Source organism: Scophthalmus maximus, chromosome 18, assembly GCF_022379125.1.
Source record: "Scophthalmus maximus strain ysfricsl-2021 chromosome 18, ASM2237912v1, whole genome shotgun sequence".
Classification (NCBI taxonomy): Eukaryota; Metazoa; Chordata; class Actinopteri; order Pleuronectiformes; family Scophthalmidae; genus Scophthalmus; species Scophthalmus maximus.
In genome coordinates, this window is record NC_061532.1 from 4201628 (window position 1) to 4220283 (window position 18656).

General features: G+C 41.4%; 1 protein-coding gene across 2 annotated transcripts in view; it reads right to left on the reverse strand.

Moving 5' to 3' along the window:
* Positions 1 to 272: 272 nt before the first annotated feature.
* opn5 (opsin 5) overlaps positions 273 to 18656 on the reverse strand; it is a 35522-nt gene continuing 17138 nt past the window's right edge. For both annotated transcript variants that reach the window (XM_035618263.2, XM_035618265.2), the window contains 5 exons: positions 12080 to 12250; positions 10722 to 11056; positions 10340 to 10584; positions 8240 to 8302; positions 273 to 3976 (listed from right to left, as the gene is read on the reverse strand). In XM_035618263.2, coding sequence (XP_035474156.1) covers positions 3946 to 3976; positions 8240 to 8302; positions 10340 to 10584; positions 10722 to 11056; positions 12080 to 12250 — 845 coding nt within the window. In that variant the 3' untranslated portion in view covers positions 273 to 3945. The remainder of the gene's footprint in view (positions 3977 to 8239; positions 8303 to 10339; positions 10585 to 10721; positions 11057 to 12079; positions 12251 to 18656) is intronic.

Genomic DNA, 18656 nt, shown 5'->3' on the forward strand with positions numbered 1-18656 from the left:
AAAGAGGACAGCCAAGCTCCTGAAAACTTGGTTTCAAATTTAGTATTCATCTATAACAGAAAATATTCAAATTTTTGTATTCATATCAAAATTGTGGGAGGTGGGTGATAATACAGACAGGGGCCTTTAAAAGTCCTTACTATTCCTTGTGTGCTCTATATCATTATACCACTATATCATTTTCAGAACTCAAAGTGTGAGTCATCACTCTGTCAACGGGGAATGCTGGCGCGAAACAAGAAGCTGGAAAAACAACACATTTCACCCACTTACTCAGTATTTGCACATTGTCGCAGGTTTATTCGAACTTTCGTTCAAGAAAAGGACAAAATCTGTGAGTAAGTTTTTCAACGCAAAACAGGTGATTAAAGAGTACAGTCAGTGTGCGATATGTGGTACTTCAGAAACACGACAAGACCTCACTGGAATGATACACAACAGTGGACGCACATTTGCAGCATAGTCTCATTGATGCGTGAGGGTGTTGTTGCACAAATCACATAAAATTCCGGATTTTATTGACTGATTTATTTTTCCACTGTGGTTGTTATATTGATAGTATAGTCAGCAAAGATGTAATAGTTGAGAGTTTGAAATGTGTTTTTTTTTTTTTTTGCACCAGTGTATCTTATGAAAATTCAAAAAATGTTAAGATTTCTCATAAATATTGCTGCCCACACATATTCTTCATATTTTATTTATCTTTACCTCATTAGCCAAACATTGAAACTACAGAACAAATTCCTCTTCCCCAGAAGATTTATGCCGATTGTTGTACATGTTGCAACTGGTCAAAACAGGTTTGAATCATTTCATGTCAAAATTATAACAAAACGGTGAGTAGTAGCCAGGCCGTCTGTGTCAGGAGTGAGAGCTTGCTCTGAGTTCACCTTTCTGCCTGAAAAGATTATTGTTCACATTCACATGGATCCGAAAATTGTCACACAGCCAAATGAACTGAGGAGAATTATCGAGTGCACTGTCGCTAACTTGATTCTGAAGCAAAAACATTTTTTTTTATATCAAATCATGCGTCACGATTTTTGACTGCATGACTTTTAGTCCTAGTGAACTGCATGGACGTCACATGATAATAAATTGACAAATAAATAAGATCCTCTCATTGGCTCTTAACCATTCTGTCCTCACATCCCTTCCTTGGCAGTTTCACATCCAGTCACACCTCATGACCGCGGAGAGACATCAACAGCCCCTCTGATGATGTCAATGCGAGAAGGTTAAATTGTATGTTTATATAATACAAAACAGCAAATCCAGCTTCACGTTTGAATAACGCTATACTATTTTTATGTCAGTGTGAATTAATGGATCAAAGTAAATCAATAAATACACGCATTTACATTATAACTCAGTCAAAAGAAGTTATACTGTTGCTGTAGTTCATAGACTGAGTGGAACAGGAATTATGTTCTTGAGTAAATTAAGTACATTTTTATTTATTTATATATCTTATTTCAAAACTTAGGTCGCAAAGTGCTTTATAAAAGAATGAAAGAATAGAATAAAAGCAGCTATAAAACAGGAGACACACAGGGTCAGACTGTTACACCGCCTGGGGCCCGGGACAGCCAACACAGGCATTAATATTTCACTGTTTTTTTCTACTACCCAAGGCCTTATAGAAGACGTCGAGGAATTGAATCTTAAATTGAATTGCATGCCTGTGTGAAAAAAACCATCAGGACTGACCAGACACATGTGCCTATATTTGAGAGATCTGGAGGAGCATGGCAATGCCAATGCATGCAACCAAATTGTCAGATCAAGGGGAGCATACAGAATATAGTTCAAATAAAATTGGTCCAAGAGTTGACCCCTGATGCACCCCACAAGTCAAAGGAACAGAAAGTGAATTATAGTTAGATAAGAGGAAACCCGGTTTAGTTCAACACCAGATATCCAAACTCATTCCTTTGAGCAGTCAATTAGTAACGAGAGCAACAGTTTCAATGATTATAGACAAATCACAATATCACCGTGGTTTTAAACAGTTCCCATTGTTGCTGACGGACACATTTTTGTCAAATCTTGTGGGGGGGGTTTGAAGGGGTTTTTATCATGAGGACATTTTGAAGGATTAAGGGGATGCAGCCTGACAAGAGTTGCAGAGTCCAAACAATGTGCAACAGCAATTCAAAGTGTAAACTAGGATGAAAAACAGCATTAGCTCTATTGTAAATTCTGAAAACCGTATTTTCAGTATGTGCAATAACTTTTTGGAACAAGCCAAAAAAGAAAAAGAAAAAAAACAACTCAGGAAACTCCTCCTTGCCCAGCAGCCTACAAACAACTAACAACTAATACCTGAGATTCAGTTTGATGCCAAATAAAGACATCTGTTCAGTCTTCACCATCCAACAGCAGGCCAGCTCACCTCAGTTGGGTTTCTTATATTTATTCTTTAAAACCTTAAATTCCTGCTCATGATTATTACAAAAATTTAGATTTTTCATATGAACTGAGAGCAAACTCACCGCAGCCTATTATAATGATTTTCTTTGTGCATAATGTTCGGGTGTATCAGTCCTGGTTCACAGTATACAGCACAGTGTGCTTCCTGGAAAACTAAACATCAGTTTCCATGTTGCTTTTGCATTGACATCGGCCCCGTACAGACCTGACTTAAGTAATACAACATTCCTTGACCCACCAAAATAGGATGCATGATAGAAAAGATTTTTTCAAAGAATATTATGTGACACAATTTTTGTACATTGATAAGTAAAGCCAAAGCATCTAGATTTAAGCAGCAAGTTCAAAGAGGGTCCAAAGAGGAGAGACATATTGGGACAATGCAGACAGTGCAGGACTAAAACAGTGCTGAGCTGGTGCAGAGGGTATGGTGCAGCAGTTTTATACAGGAGGTCCAAGAACAGCATTTTCTCGGAGTCATGCAAATCCGCTTGACAAAACATTTCCCAGTGGCCGCCACACAAAAACATCTTTACAGTGTAATGTGACTACTTTTTGGTCACCTTTGTCCAGTAACATAAGATTGTACAAATGCTCATACTGTTTCTGTTAAACTGTGTAAGAGCTTCTGGAATTTGACTGGCTCTAGACTACAACCACTCAATCTGTGGCTCTGGAGTTACTCTATAATCAAGATTGTCAAATCTGATGATGCACACAAGGTGTATTGAACCTTCCATTCATGAATTGTGGCTTGTTTTATAAGTGCAACACACTGGGATTGACTGTCCTTTGTGTGGAGCATCAAATGCCCCAGCCAATAGGTAGGACAATAGTCAGCAAAGGCGGAAACGGTTATGTCATGCCTGGAAAATATACAGAGCGATAGAGAACACAGATTGGAGCGTTCCGATGACCTATGATGACCACAGACATTACAGAGTCGTTCTTTTAAACAATTATTGGCATCATAATTCAAGATCATTTGAAGCCACTTCTGTCCCACTTGGGAAAAATAAATGTACAAACAAACACACGAAGAAAACAAAAGACTAGCTCGCAAAAGCAGGTTTTGTAAAAATGTTTTCAAACCGTCCAGATGGACAATAGAATTGAGCAGGAATATGTAAGAGTGCTTCTCAAAGCAAATTAATCTGGCCAAAGCTCAGCTGACCTTTTGAATATTTTTAACCAGATCCCAAACCATGTTTTTTTTCTGTAGGTAATCAGACATATACAGGAAATGGTGTCAAGGGTGGAGGTGAGAACTGTGCATGTGTGCAAGGGGTACTTATCGATTACTTCTGTGATATTCCCATGCGGGTTCAGAAGAAGGGGAGAAAAACAAAATTTATAACCATACAAACCACACTGCAGAACTAATGGGAAGACACAGTGTGTGAATGTAGAGGATACATTTGGAGTTGAACAAGTGGCACCATGGAGTGTCTGACTTACTTGGGTTGCAGTCATTATCGAAGCCAGTCAGGTGTTTAAGACATGTCCAAACACTTAGGCCTCAGCACCTGCACAGCGCTGAGAGCTGACACACAGAGGAAAACAGAAGAGGGTCAATGCGGCATGTTTACAAAAGGCTGCGAAAGACAATGGCACACAAGCTTCTGCAGCAAGTGGAGCATCGCCCTCCAAGAAGAGGGCCCATAGAACCAGGAAATACTACAGACTGCATTCATTTATACAAATAAAATTGAATTGAATTGAATTGAATTGCTTTCACATCATCTATCACAGTATCGGAGGAAGGTCCAAACATGAAAATAGAGTAAATTCAATGTTTTCTGGGAATAGATCACCTCAACGAACCTATGCCATCCTTTCATGTAGCGGTACACAGCACTTGAATGTGGAAGGACATTTGTTTGAAAGCACACACTGTGCAAATTCAGAAAAAATCGGTCTCACAAATAAGGAAAATTCATTTCATTTCAGCCATTATGATATGAATTAAATATGTTATCCTGGAAAGGGTATTAATCACAACACATACAACTATGGGTTGAATGTATGGTTCATGCAATTACGATCCTGGACAAACAAAACTCTTCATTGATGCAAATATCCTAGTTCATTATTGCCATAAAGATTACATAATTATGGATTTGTAACAGAGCAGAGATACTAAAGAGAAATGGCATAAATATCTCCATTGTTATAAGTGACCAATCATATTCTAATGTATGCTTTTAATGTATGAATAATACATTTCGACCCCAATGGCCAAATAAATTATCTCCATACTGGACATTTCTGCAAATCAGGACTTGTATCCAATACCAACAATCAGTGCCACTAGAGGAAGCGGTGTGTCCTTTATGTAGCAATGGGGGTGGTAAGGGTATAGAAGTCTGGGTGGTGGACGGGTGTACAGCATGTGACTTTCCAGAGATTCCCTCCCGTAACAGACATATGCACTTAACTGTAACATATTTATTAACCGCAACCATATTCATCCCTTGACCACGGATAAGTGTTCTAGTTGACTAAGGGTCATGTTGTCCTGAAACAGGACTAGTTCATACGAGATGTTGTCCAATCATGTTTGAAGGTAAAAGTGTTTATGATGGTTTTGAATAGTCAACCCACTGAATGGCATTTGAAAGCTTAAGAGAGTACTTTCAAATTAGTGCCCCTTCACCATTCATGACGGGAGTGTGCATGAGACAGATTTGTGTAAGATGCATTCATCTACTGAAGTTAGATGAGGAAATCTTCTGGGCCATGTCCTAGCGACTGCTAGGACCTGCAATTAAGGGTTGTGTGATAGTGTCAGTAGGCCATGTTTCGCTAGCTAGAACAGCAAGCTTGTTTACTTGGACTGTAGAAGAAGGTGGCACTTAACACAACATTCCTTCTAAAACCTCCAGTATTTAAGTTCCATTAACACGGAATTTTCCCTCCAATGTTTGCATCCACTGCCCAGGGAATTACTTCCACCAGCAATGTACAGACGTCCTTTACAACAGCTTGGTAAGGTGTCGCCTTTGCCTCTACCTAACGCCCTTGTGATCCTGCTGTTTTCCCAGTCCTTGTGAATGTCGATTGCTCCAAGTTTGAATTTGTCTATCTTTAAGTGAGCGTGGGTTCGCCTGGCAATGCCTTCCGATCCCTGCTCCGTCTAAACCACATGTTCACTAGCTTCTGATCATCTTTTCAACAAGCTCCTGTAGTACTTATGCTGCAGGTGATAGCACGGTATGCTTGGTGTTCAAGTGATTCAGTCGTGACAAAGATGCCGCTTTGACTATAGGCCACAGAGGACACCTATTTAGCACACAAGGAGGTGGGTAACGTTATGCAGGAAATGCGGAATGACAAAGGGGAAAAGATGAGGCCATTTGGAATATAACATCAGAATGCATTGTTCAATTCCCCCAAAAACAACACTTTATGGAACTAAAGTTACAAAATATCATACCATTCAATGAAAAATGAACTTAACTGGCCACTCTAATGCGCTGCTGCTCACTTCCGGGAACTATTGAGAGGCTCCATTTCCCGCCATTGCTGGGGAAAAAACTGGTCCATTGAAGTGAAGGGAGGTTTCGTTACGCTCTCTCTCAAGGGGCTCTGCTCTGAAGTAATCACTCTCATGTATTCGGAGACGGCAGCCCTCCAGGTTTTGTCCAGGAAGTCGCAGATAGCCGTATCTGACTATGTGTAACACTAAACTTTAAACAGTGCATATTGAATGGTTTTCCACAGAAGGGGGACTAATTCTGTGTCTGTTTTCATGTGAAGTGTTAAACCATGAATGGTGAAGCTTAATTTTGAGCACTCATTTCGGGAAAACGTAATAATAATTTTGAAAATAATTCAGTGATACACTTAAAGTTGCAATGACAAATTGTGCAATATTTATATTTAGTCACCATGTGCAACTATTGCTACTGCTCTGTATATAGTATTTATATACCGTTTTTATTTAATGTTGTTATTTTCTTATATTTTGTACATATTAACCCTTTTTGTAAATTTCTTTCTATATTCTTCTATACACTTTACTGCTGTAATGCCCAAATGTCCTCATTGTGGGACAAATAAAGGTTTATCTTATCTTATCTTAGGAATAAATAGAAAAGAGGGGACTCGGAGAGTGCATATGTCTGCCAAGGCTGATCGGCCACTTCATCACCATATTGCATGTTGTGATAAAGAAAAAAAAAAATCCTGGATGCGCCCGTTTATCTGGATCCACCCCATACCCCACCCCTCCAAAGAATTTCCTTCAATCGGTTGAAAGCTTTTTTTTGTAATCCTGCTGAAGGACAGACAAACAAAATGCAATGAAAACATAACCTCCTTAGTAGAATGGCAATCCTTTGTAAATGTAATGTCAAAATCTCAGTTTCACTGATTTCAATCATTGATTGTCTCCTTGTGCACAGTTTAGGAGCTGATGAGATTTAGTGACTTTTGAAATGCACTCACATAACAATTAATTGGGAACAACCTTCTAGCACTGGATAGTTCCTCCGCCTCAGTTCTTTGTTGCATGGATTCCACAACATGTTTGAAACTTTTCTTTGAGCTTCTGCTTCACGTTGACATGACCGTGTCACGTCATCTCTGCAGCTTTGTCAGCTGCACATTGATGCTGCCAATCTCCTGTTCTACCACATCTGAAAGGTTCCACAGGGGAGGACAATAAAGTTCACGGAACTCTCTTTTCATGAAACCAGTTTCACATTCCTACTGCTTTGTGCCATGGAATATTATCCTGATGGAAGATTGCAGACTGTGTCCATGAAGGGAAGAGGGTGGTCAGCAACAATACTCAGATACACAGTGGCATTCAAACCATGATTGATTTGTATCGAAGGTTCAAAGTGTGCCAAGAAAATACTCCAAACCACTACACAAGCAACAGATCATGAGGTTGACTCCAAATTATGATCCTAACGCCTGCAGCCTGAGCAGAACTGACACAAGTGGAACCTGAAGGCATCTTCTGCAGTTGTAACCATCCCTCTCAAGGTTGGGTGAGTTATTCATTGTCCGTTCTCCTTCCTTCTCTGTGATCAACAAGATGTTTCCATCCACAGAAGTTTCGCAAATACTCCGACCAGTCAGACGCCAACAATCACGCCATGGTCCAGACACTGAGATCCACATTGCCACATTCAGTGTTCCTAATAAAGTGCTGGTCAGAATATTTCCACTGTACACAAGCCATAGGGGTGGAATACAAAACACAATAGCCTGTATAGTAAAAATAAAACTTTAAGCTTGACAGTTTTGCCCAAACCCAATTTGACATAGCTCACATCATGTGTTTTTTTTTCCATTTTAATTTGCAGTCAAAAATAAAAACAATTACACTTTTAAAGCATATATACTCTCTTTGCAAGGTTTGGATTCACAGACAGTTATAGATCCTGATATGAATTGCTGAAAAGCCTCAATTTCGGAAACCTGAGTCGAGCCGTAAGTCGGCCAGTAGCACGATTTTTTTCTTTTTTCAAAGCATAAGTGACACTGTGTCTTTAATACTGGAAAACAACAGAATCAGAAAGTAGTTCACACACGCCACTTGGATGTTGTGCCCACTGTAAAGACCCACCGCTCCACAGTTGAAGGGAAACCTTGTGGGAAAGATGTGTTTCGGAGTACAAGGAGGCGGGGGAAATCCAGCTCGGTTGTACAAAGCAAGCAGCTGATGACGTCATAGAACATGAGAGGCAGCATGTGACTGGGTAAGTGCACGACACAGAGGTCAGGAAACAAGGCAAAACTGTCCAACGTAGAAGAGGTAAGGAGGTTACACAGTCTCGAGCACGTTGCTCACATTTCGATGTGAGCTTCTTTGGCTGGCGCTGTGTCCTTTAAGGAGCCAGAGATGGTGCAGAACCTGCGGACACATGGAAACAGAGGCTTCAGGAGAAGAATATCTTTTCTCAATGTTTGTTTCTATTTTGGCACATGAACATTTTCCTCGAACCATTTCTTTTATAAGGGAAAAAAAGGAAACGAGTGCAACAAGCAGGAGTCACAAACACAAACACACGCACACACACACACACACACACACACACACACACACTGAACATAGGAGTCAGATGAATCAAATAGCTTTGCTAATTTGAGAATAATGACTAATTTACAAAACACAAACCGAAACATTAACTCATCATTGGTGGCATGCTACTACAAAATCGACCCAGTCATTACAATATTGGGAAATTATTACATTATCGGGTTCTGAAAAAATAGGCTCAACCGAATAATGCAATAACCTCCTGTTGAAGTAACGGGAAGTTACATGCCATTTTTATTACATTATTGGTATTTACATTATCAGCAAATGATTACATTATTTGCTAGAGGCCTGCTAAGATCTCACATGATGCCCATGATAATGAGACTGATTTGAGGTTTTCAATGAAACGCCCTGAATTATGTTTCTGTCGACAGCAGCAACACATGAGTAGAGCCCAGCATTGTCATAGCGTACGAATTGTTCTATTTGTTGTTTGTTCACTTCCCCTATTTTAGCCTTATCTTAAGTACTGAAGCCTTGATTAAGCTACAATATTAAGCTATTATTTTGTAAATACAAAGAGGAATATTCATATTTTCAGTTATTGATAATTTTTGATCAGCTTAAAGTTTAAAGCCCTTTTGATTCAAAACTTGATCATTTTAGTTTGAAAAATAATTCTCAAGCCATCGTGGAACTATGTATAGTAGGTGCAGACAAAAACTAATAATTGTAAAAAAAACCCTCACAATGTAAATTTTTAGACACTGAACTTTTCATTTCAGCAGCCACAGTACATTTGACCCTGTTTGTGCCATTCATTATTTCCAGTGTCATTTTCACAGCAATACAGGAATAACCATAATTTGGCCTGTTCAATTTTATGGGTACCAAAAATGTTTCATATGTCCACAGATATAAAAACAATAATAACGGGGTATTACGGGCACTATCAATGTGAAAAATTGTACACAGTGTCAACGACATTTTTAAGGATTGTGATTTCCATTTGAGCACAATATGTCTTGGCCCTGCAGGGAGCATCGTGTTATCGTGTAAGCCTTCTGGCACTGATTACAACCCGTGAAACCTAATCCCTGTTCCTCAAAATTACACGATTTTTTTTATTTCAGAGAACCTAAAAAATCCCCTCATGGCCTTAAATTGGCTTGGATATAACCCTGCATCTTTTTCCTATTCAATATCCACAGGTTTATGAATATGTAAAATAGACCCACCTCTATCACCCATCAGCAGCTCATTTGATTGTTTTCTATGTTACACAATCGCAAGTGGTGATAGTTAGAACTGGAAACAAAAAAGAAGAAGTGCACCTACGGGGTCGCCTTAACATTATGTATTGCTCTCCACAACACTAGACATGTATCAGTAATAGATAACATAAGCTTGACTGCGTTATCAAACTAATGATGTGTTGCAAATTATTGGTTTCAGAATGTTTTTGGTTCATAACAGTTTCTCGGGGGGGAAATACTCAGCCATGGCGTTGACAGTATGTTTTCGCACAAGATAAGACTTGTGTTAATGAAAAACAGCATATGGGCACGATAACAATGTTAAACATTCGATTTTCAATAGAGGGAGTCTTTAACTAAAGAAACATAATTTCATCAAGGAATTGACCCTTTATAGCATATTTCTTCTCATGGCTTTAGGGTTTGACGAAGCTCTCATAAGAATCTGTGCCGAAACAAGGATTCTGCCGGGAGAACTAATTACGCATCAATAAACGTCAATATTGAATTTTTGTTAACAACAACAATACTGAAGCTTGGCAGATAAGGAGGAGGTGAGGGTGGTGGAGCATTGGCATGAGCGTATTAGCAAAGAGATAGCTATGCTTGAACGTCAAATTAATATTCAATGAAATATTACAATCAGTTTTACCTTGACTTTCTAAAGTGCCTGCGTTTCTTCAGGGCCTGAAAACAGGAGGATTTCACGCAGGAGTTTTTCAGGTCCACCACCTGGTAGATGATGGGGTTGTACATGGCTGACGACTTGGCCAGCAAGGTGGGAATGACAGACACGGAGATGGGAATCGAGTCTGGCTCACCAAACGCAGAAACCACTGACACCACTGCATAAGGGATCCAGGCTATCAAGAAGCCTGCACAGATCAGCATTGCCACCTGGGAGAGGATACAAAACAATATTCATATCACAGCAGTACTCAAAGATTTATTTTCCCTCTACTTCCGGTCCCTAGCGGACTTCATTTGCCCTTCTCCTTCTCTCTCGGACACTTTCCCCCCAGCCTCTCACCCACCTTTGTGAGTTTCATCTCAAGGCTGTGGCTGTTTTTGATGCGGGCGTCAAAGTTCGAGATCTCCTTTGCAGAGGACTTGACCTTGAAGATGATCATGACGTAGGAGAAGACGATAATGCCGGTGGGGAGGATGAGACAGAAAAACAGAATGGACACGACGAAGGTCTGGCCGGACACGGAGGCCTGTGCCAGCCACCAGTCCAATGTGCAGGAAGTGCCGAAGGGCTCCGGGGCGTAGTTTCCCCAACCGATTAAGGGCATGGTGGCCCAGAAGGCTACATACGCCCACACAAAGGCCAGGCCGAGGAAGGTGTGGTGGCGTTTGAGCCATGTGCCTGAAAGAAAAGAGAGGAAGGATGAGGAGATAGTGAAAATTTCTCACTCTGACCTCATTTTCTAACCTTAACCTCGGCCACAGTGTGTGGTTAATATAAATCCTGATTCTCTGACCCGGTTTTCTGCGCTCACAATGAAGTGAGAGTACCACAAACTCACTCACAACCAAACACCACACATAGCATCACCGCATCAAAGGGTAGCAAATCATGTGTTTTCAACGTAAAACAGCACATGCTCATGATAATGACATTTTTTCAAACAGGCCTTCATTCAGGCTGGTTGACAATGTCAATCTATACTAGACATGGGCATTTTGTGGGGGGCTGCAGCTGTACATGCAGTCTTTGACTTACACTAGCCCTACCCTAACCTTCGGTACGTTCCTAATAAATTGCTCGGTAATTGTGAGACCAAAACGTACCCTTTTCAACCAAACTGTGATAACAACTGATTTACTGGGGGGAGTGTAACAATTCCACAGTTTGTGGAATTAATGTTCCAGGCATCTGAAGCTGTTTTTCAGACATCAACTCCGGGAAATGTCTGCACAATTGTGCCAGGGCTTTCTCCAGAGTTTGTTGTTCGCATATGACGAACGCAGCAGGAGATTGTCCGGTCACAACAGCAGGGGGATCTCCAGATAATAAATTGCGGCGTCTGTGTAGAGCAGCAGGAGGCTCCGATAACTCTGCTGTGGAAAGTAGGGCTTTTTTGTCACAGTCATCAACACGCCCACTTGCTCGCTGCGAGTTCTTGAGAGATTCTCCCGCTGTACTCTCTCATGGGCTCACTCGGACAATCTCCCCGGAGATTAAACAAGGGCTCTGGCAGGAGAAACTCTGCAGAATGTCCGGAGCAACATCCTCTGACATTTGCGTTCTCACATACAGACACTCCCGAAAGGTTCAGGACAATGGTCCATCCAGATTTGGGTATTTCTCTCAAAAAAATACATGTCTACATAGGTGCGCATGGCACTCAAATGTTTACGAGACGCTTACTGACATACTGTGACATACCGTATCTGTGATGGCAGATTTTGAGATACCGGTCCAGGCTCACCATGGTCATGGTGATGAGGCTCCCGCAACCGAAGAAGAAGCCTGCCCAGCCGTAGAAACGGCAGCCCTCCCAGCCGAACAACCAGCGGTGGGAAAAACTAGATACAACGAAAAAGGGCTTTCCCGTCACTGCAATGGGAGAAAAGGAGAAGGACGGAAAATGAAGGAGAAGAAAAAAAACGAACAACATGTGTGAAGTAGACATAGGAAGGAAAAGGAGAATTAGTGGTAAGAGAAGGAGGATGAAGGGAACGAGAAGGACGGAGTGAATAGAGAGGTAGAGTGGGGTTGGGGGACGGAGAGGAAGGGGTATATACAATATAAGATACAACACTAGTATCAGGTCAAGTATGTCCGAAAACACTGTGACAAGAAATACTTGAAATCAGCCACATGCAAGTTAATTCACATTCAAATTATTCAATTCAAATGGCAACCTATCGTCAACATTGTCTCAATTTTCTTGTGAGCCACGAAACTGTATTTTCTGAATAAATGAATAAAGGGTGTACAGTATAAGTGTGCAAATGCATGTATTCCAAATGTAGAATGGGGAAAACCCCCCCGAAGAAAACCGATTTAGAAAAAGCAAATTTTCAGATTTAGAACAAAACATAATGCTGGAGAAATCAGGATGAATTTTGGTTGAGACTAAGTAAACGACTAAGTAAACTGCTCCCATTCCAAGAAGCTGGTCGAGCCACGTCATGAAAGACATCACACTCGTAGTACACATAGTCCATCAATAATTGCTGTTGGCCACCAAACGCATTACTCCGTTATTACTCTGAGGAAGAATACCACCTCTCAACAAGAAACCTTATGAAATATATAAGCACACTATACATTAACCTCTAGCTGCATCTACATCAATAGAGCGTTGCAAGTTAAGGCAGGTCTGTTGAAATGGCATGAAAATTCCCCTTGCTGGCTGTGAGATTCAAGTAATATACAAGTAATCAGGATTTTATAGTTCTGCTGACAAAAGCCTCTTTCTCTTTTGCAAGTATTTCAGATCAGAAGATAAAAAATGCATAAATACATGTGACAGCTCTGAGAACGCGCTCTGACAAGAGCGCCTCATTACTGAACAGCATAAAGCGGGGTAACAACGGAGAGACCCCTGACTCTGGACCAAGTTATAGTAGCAACCCTTGTAGTAAAGGTAATGGCTCTAAAGGAGGGAGTGCTGTGGTACTGTAGCTTTGCTGGCCAGCCTTATCTTCCAAGGTGGGAAAACCATCCAAACGCAACGGGGCTTAATGAGCTCTGCACAAGGCTCCCCTGTGTGTGAGACAGCGCCGTGTGTTTCAAATGTGGGCCATCTTCCTGGAGAGCGAGACAGGCCGAGAGCCACGTGGAATATCGAGCCCGAGAAGCATTAAAGAGATAAGCATCCAAAACTCTGGAGGCGGGACTGCATGAGACCCGATGAGTCAAAAGTTTTCTTGGAATCACTGAAAACCAAGTGGGGCATGGACTTATGGTTGCTCACATGCTCGGAGGGTTGATAGCCTCTGTTATTGTTGTTCCAGCTCATGTGGAAGATTATTACACGATGCCTACAGGCATTTACTGTAGGTTCTGACTCTGTCACTCCCAGAAAAAGTTTACACTGAGTTAAATGGTTTCTCTAATTAGGTCAGTAGGCAAATCTTTTCTGTAATACTGTGGGGAAATAAATTACACACATCAGTGCAACGGTGTAGTTAACAATAAAATACATTATTACAAAAACTTGCATGCATACAGTCCTCTTTTTCACCTGAGACGGATTTGTTAAAGGTAGGGGTAGGATTCAACAGATACATTTAATTTTAAGCTAGATTGTGCATGTGGTGCCAAATATTTTGTCCCCACATGCAATTTTAAGTGTCCGTGATGGTGATGACGTATGTATGTATAACTGTAGCTCACTTCAGTTCTGACTCCTCTACTTGGTCTATAGCTTTCAGTCCCAGCCACTTCTGCCCCCACTGAAAATGTAGATGTTTAAAAATAGATCACAAATATATAGTTTCATTAAATTAAGGCTAAATCTACTATAAACTTTAGCGAAAGTTACTCAAATAGAAACAAATTACTGCATCTGTAATGGACAACTTTCAGCCCTAGATTTAGTAGGTATGATACAGAGCTGTATCAGGCTTTGGATACACAATCAATCTTTTTGAGCGTGACCGATTTATCGTTGATTATATACACTGCTCAAAAGAATCAATTGAACATTTAATGGTCAAAGTATAAGACCAAGTCAGTTAAACTTCAGGGGTATCAGTCTGACCATTTAGGAAGCACAATCCATCCGTGCGGTCACAACAAGGTTTGCTGTGTCTCCCGAGCATGGAGGAGATACCAGGAGACGGGACGTTACACGAGGGGAGTGGGACAGGGCCGTAGAAGGCTATCATCCCAGCAGCAGGATCGGTATCTGCCACTTTGCACAAGGGGGAACAGGACGAAGACTGCCAGAGACCAACAAAATGACCTCCAGCAGACTTCTGGTGTGCATGTGTTGCACGGGTCCGCCATTGTTGCCCTGTTTTCTTCACAGATGAGATGTGACAGGCGTGAAAGAGTCTGGAGACGGCGTGGTGAACGTCATGCTGCTTTCGGACCAAAGTGTCAGAAACAGTTGACCGTTGCCTGCCCCTCCCTCTTACCCTGACCTAAATCCAATGGAGCACCTATGGGACGTTATCGTGCATCCGACGCCGCCAAGTACCGACGCAGGCTGTCCAGGGGCTCAGCTGATCCAGGTCAGGGAGGAGCTCCCCCAGGACACTATCCGCCGCCTCACCAGTGGCCCAGACGTTGTCAGGAGTGCATACAGGCCCGCGGGGGCCATACACACTGCTGAGTCACACTATGAGTTGCCCTGATAAAATTCACGCAAGTTGAGATCAGCCTGTGATCTGAATTATATGTGATTTTGAATCCAGTGGTTTCCATTGGCCGTCATTTTGTTCTCAGTAAATCAAACAATGTACACCAGTCAAGATTTTCAACTTGAAATCTCCCTTCATTAAGATTTGAAGTGAGATTGAAGTGTTCAATTGTTGTTCTTCTTTTTAAGCAGTATATGTGTATCAACATATTTCAAATGTTTAAGATGAGTAAAAAACACAGTGTGAAGCTAACAGCACTGCACTGACTAAAGCAGCCGGAAATTTAGGCTCCACCTCCGTACAGCCTTGTCCTTGGACCACAAAAGCATAAAAGGGTGAATGGTGCAGTCAGAAGCTGTCACTTTGTACAACAGAACCAAGAAGTAACAATGGCAGACACCAAGAGCATGGGAATAATTAGACTCGGAGCCACTCGATGGGGCGACGGGCTTTCGTAATCTCGTGTTAAATGTTTTGCCTGCTGGTGCCCCAGGGGAAATGCCCGTTGCCTCCAAACCAATGATAGGATTATGAAAACCTCTAATGATCATCAATATTCAAAATGAATTTCATTAAAATGAGCATGCATTTTGCAATTGACAAAAGTGTTGATGGAAAAACTCAGCTCCGTCAACCAGCGGAAAAACCTCATCAGCAATGACAACTAATATCAATAATGGAGATTATCACGATGATAATGTATTTTGGCCCCTCTCTTGATCGGGACAGTCAGTTCTGGATTGATCTGTGCCACGAATGGACAGAATAATGTTATCCTCAGCTACGACTTTCACTGATCCTGTGAAGGATCTGACCCGTTTCAGCGCTGTTGAACTTTTCCTTTCAAACCATGGGCAATGAAACAATCTGCAGCAAAATGAAAATGTCCACTCACATAAGTCATTACACCCCTTTAAAACAACACAGCGTGACTCCGACTGTCCCGGACAATTTTAGAAACACCAGCGTACCAGGATGGCTGGGACCTTGATGCCAGTGCTTAAGTGGTGGATGACGCATTTTGAAATTTATCTCTTGACTTATTTTCAATATGCCCATTTCATCATTCACATAACAAGCAGACTTTTTTATGATAGCATTTATTGTGACCGAGGTCAACTGCTCAAGTAGCTAGGGGGGAAACACATGGGCAGATAACTCAGCTTAGCTCGATTTCAGGACACGCACATGACATCACTTCTATGACTCTTCTTTAACTGAGTGGCTCTGTCTGCGCACAGAGGGTAAACACAGGTCATCATCCCGCGCTGAACTGCACTAACACCGGGATAGATACGGACCAAAGAGATCATCAAATGACATAGATGGTTCGCAGCAGTTTGTCGATGAAGTGCTCTGAAGTTCACAGGGATTTACAGATGTGAGTGCCGCTGTGCGCTCGACTTGGACGACTCTGAGAGCTTGTCCGGCACGGCCTCCTTCACTGCATTTTGATAAACTGTCTTTTGACAGGGAACAATTTAAGGTGGAAAACCTTTTTCTTCAACCATTACCTTAAAAAATATGTCAAGCCTACTCGAATGAAGTTAAGATTTATTTACTTTAGAAAAGGGTACATGGCTAATCCGAACTAGATGTAGCACACATTGATCACAAGTACACTGAAAATAACTCAATTGACATTCTGTATTTCATCTTATTTGTGTCTACTGAGTTTAACCCTCATATGTATAGCGGTCACCTCGTCAGCCAAGAGTATAACAGAAACCACATCCTATGTTGGTGACTTTTTTGCCCCCCTTCTCTCACCACTGGTTGATTTGTTGTGATGGAATGTAACAGCCTTTGAGCTACAACTTATGAATGAGAGGTTCTAAACAAATATCATGCTGGCTTACACACTTGCGAAAAACATTATCCCTTTTCCCTCAAAGTTTACAATATGACAGATGAGGCGAATGGATCCTTACTTTCTATGTATCTGGTCACGGCGACTGTTTGGCTGAATTTTTCACTATCCACAATAGCAACGCGGCTCACTGCCGTCCGTTGGTTTGCCAGACTACCACTTGCGCTATACTTACAAGCGGAACGAATGAATTGCTGCGAAATTAGGCACATTCTGTTTTCCAGAATTCCCCTTCTGCACCATCATGGAGTCAAACGTTCGGCTGGTTGAGTTACTTGGTTTATGATCGAACACTATGGCAAAACCAAGTGGTGCCACATCTGTCCTGCCATCTCCACTCGTTTTGCTCTTCCTCGTCTGAATGAGCCTCCTACCTGTTGGTGTCTGTCCTTTCAACAGGTGGACAAGCAGGGCGGGTTTTTTCAGGTCAGGAAAGTACAAAACTGTTTAAGCCTTCCTTGCAGTGGTCACAGCACCGCTCAGAAAAACAGAGCCCAGGATCCTGCGCTATATCCCACGTAACTTTGCTGTATAGTTGCTACTCACTTGTTTCCAGGCCCACAGTGGGCTTAAAGAAGCTCCTACTGAGCCACAAGAAATATTATTCAACTCTTTTCACTCAATGCTCCCCCTGGCAACAAGTGACCTTTGCATGCAGAATACTTTTGTAGCTGAAGGAAAAACATGTTAAGCAACGGTCTCCACAATGTGACAGTGTCCAGTGATGGCAGGGGACAATATATAAATCTTAATGTCAGAGCATTCCTGAGGCTAGAAGTGTGAAGTAACCAATGAGTCAAAGAAAGACATCACTTTGCCAAAGTTATGAAAGGAGAACATCAACTTAAAAGCAATTTATATAGATCCCGGGCCAGTGAATCACAGGCATTAAGGGTTTGAATTAAATGGGGACGACAACATTTCAAGATGCAATGCTAGAGAATGAGTACAGTTGGTCAAATCGAAGAACAATGCATGGGTTAAAGGAAGGGCAGCCAACATATTACAGCCCCATTTTATAAAGGAAACAACTATGGAAATGAAAATGATTTGAATTCCACAGAGAGCCTCTTTTCTAGTGGCGAGTGAATAAATGGATAAAAAAGAAAATGCAAAGAGTAACCTCATCTAACGTATAAAAAAGGAGAACTACACTGGAAAAAATGATATGAAGCAAAGAACAAAACAACCCTCTCAACCTTCAAGGAAGCACAAACACTGACCTCAAGAAACCATTACAACGTACTGAAGTTCTTACAGCAGATGATCAACAGAAAAACACTCAAGTAAAGACGATATCAATTCATTTCTCAACAGTATCGACTAGCCTCAACGTAGTAAAGACCAAATCCACATGGATGATCCATCAATAACACAAGAAGAACTTTCTGTGGCAGTTCAAAACAAATCGCAGGACATCTAGCAAACATGAACGCAGCCTGTGACTTCTCCAAAAACCTAACAAAGACACAACCCTACCATCTTGTTACCCTCTCATCACTCTCATCAACGTAGATACAAAAATCATCAGAAAGGCACCAGATCAAACTGTTTTTTATCAAAGAACATATTTACATATTACCATTCCCACCTTAATCTACATATAAGGGCAGAGGGACGTCTGCTTAAGTTGTTGCCGCCGTGAGCCAAATTTGAATCAGCAGAAAATGGATGGATGGATGGATCTGATTGTCTGTTCTTCCCAACAGCTTATCACGTTGAAATCATACCTGGCCATATCACTCCTTCTCTCAGGAAGAAAGCACTCTCCAGCAAA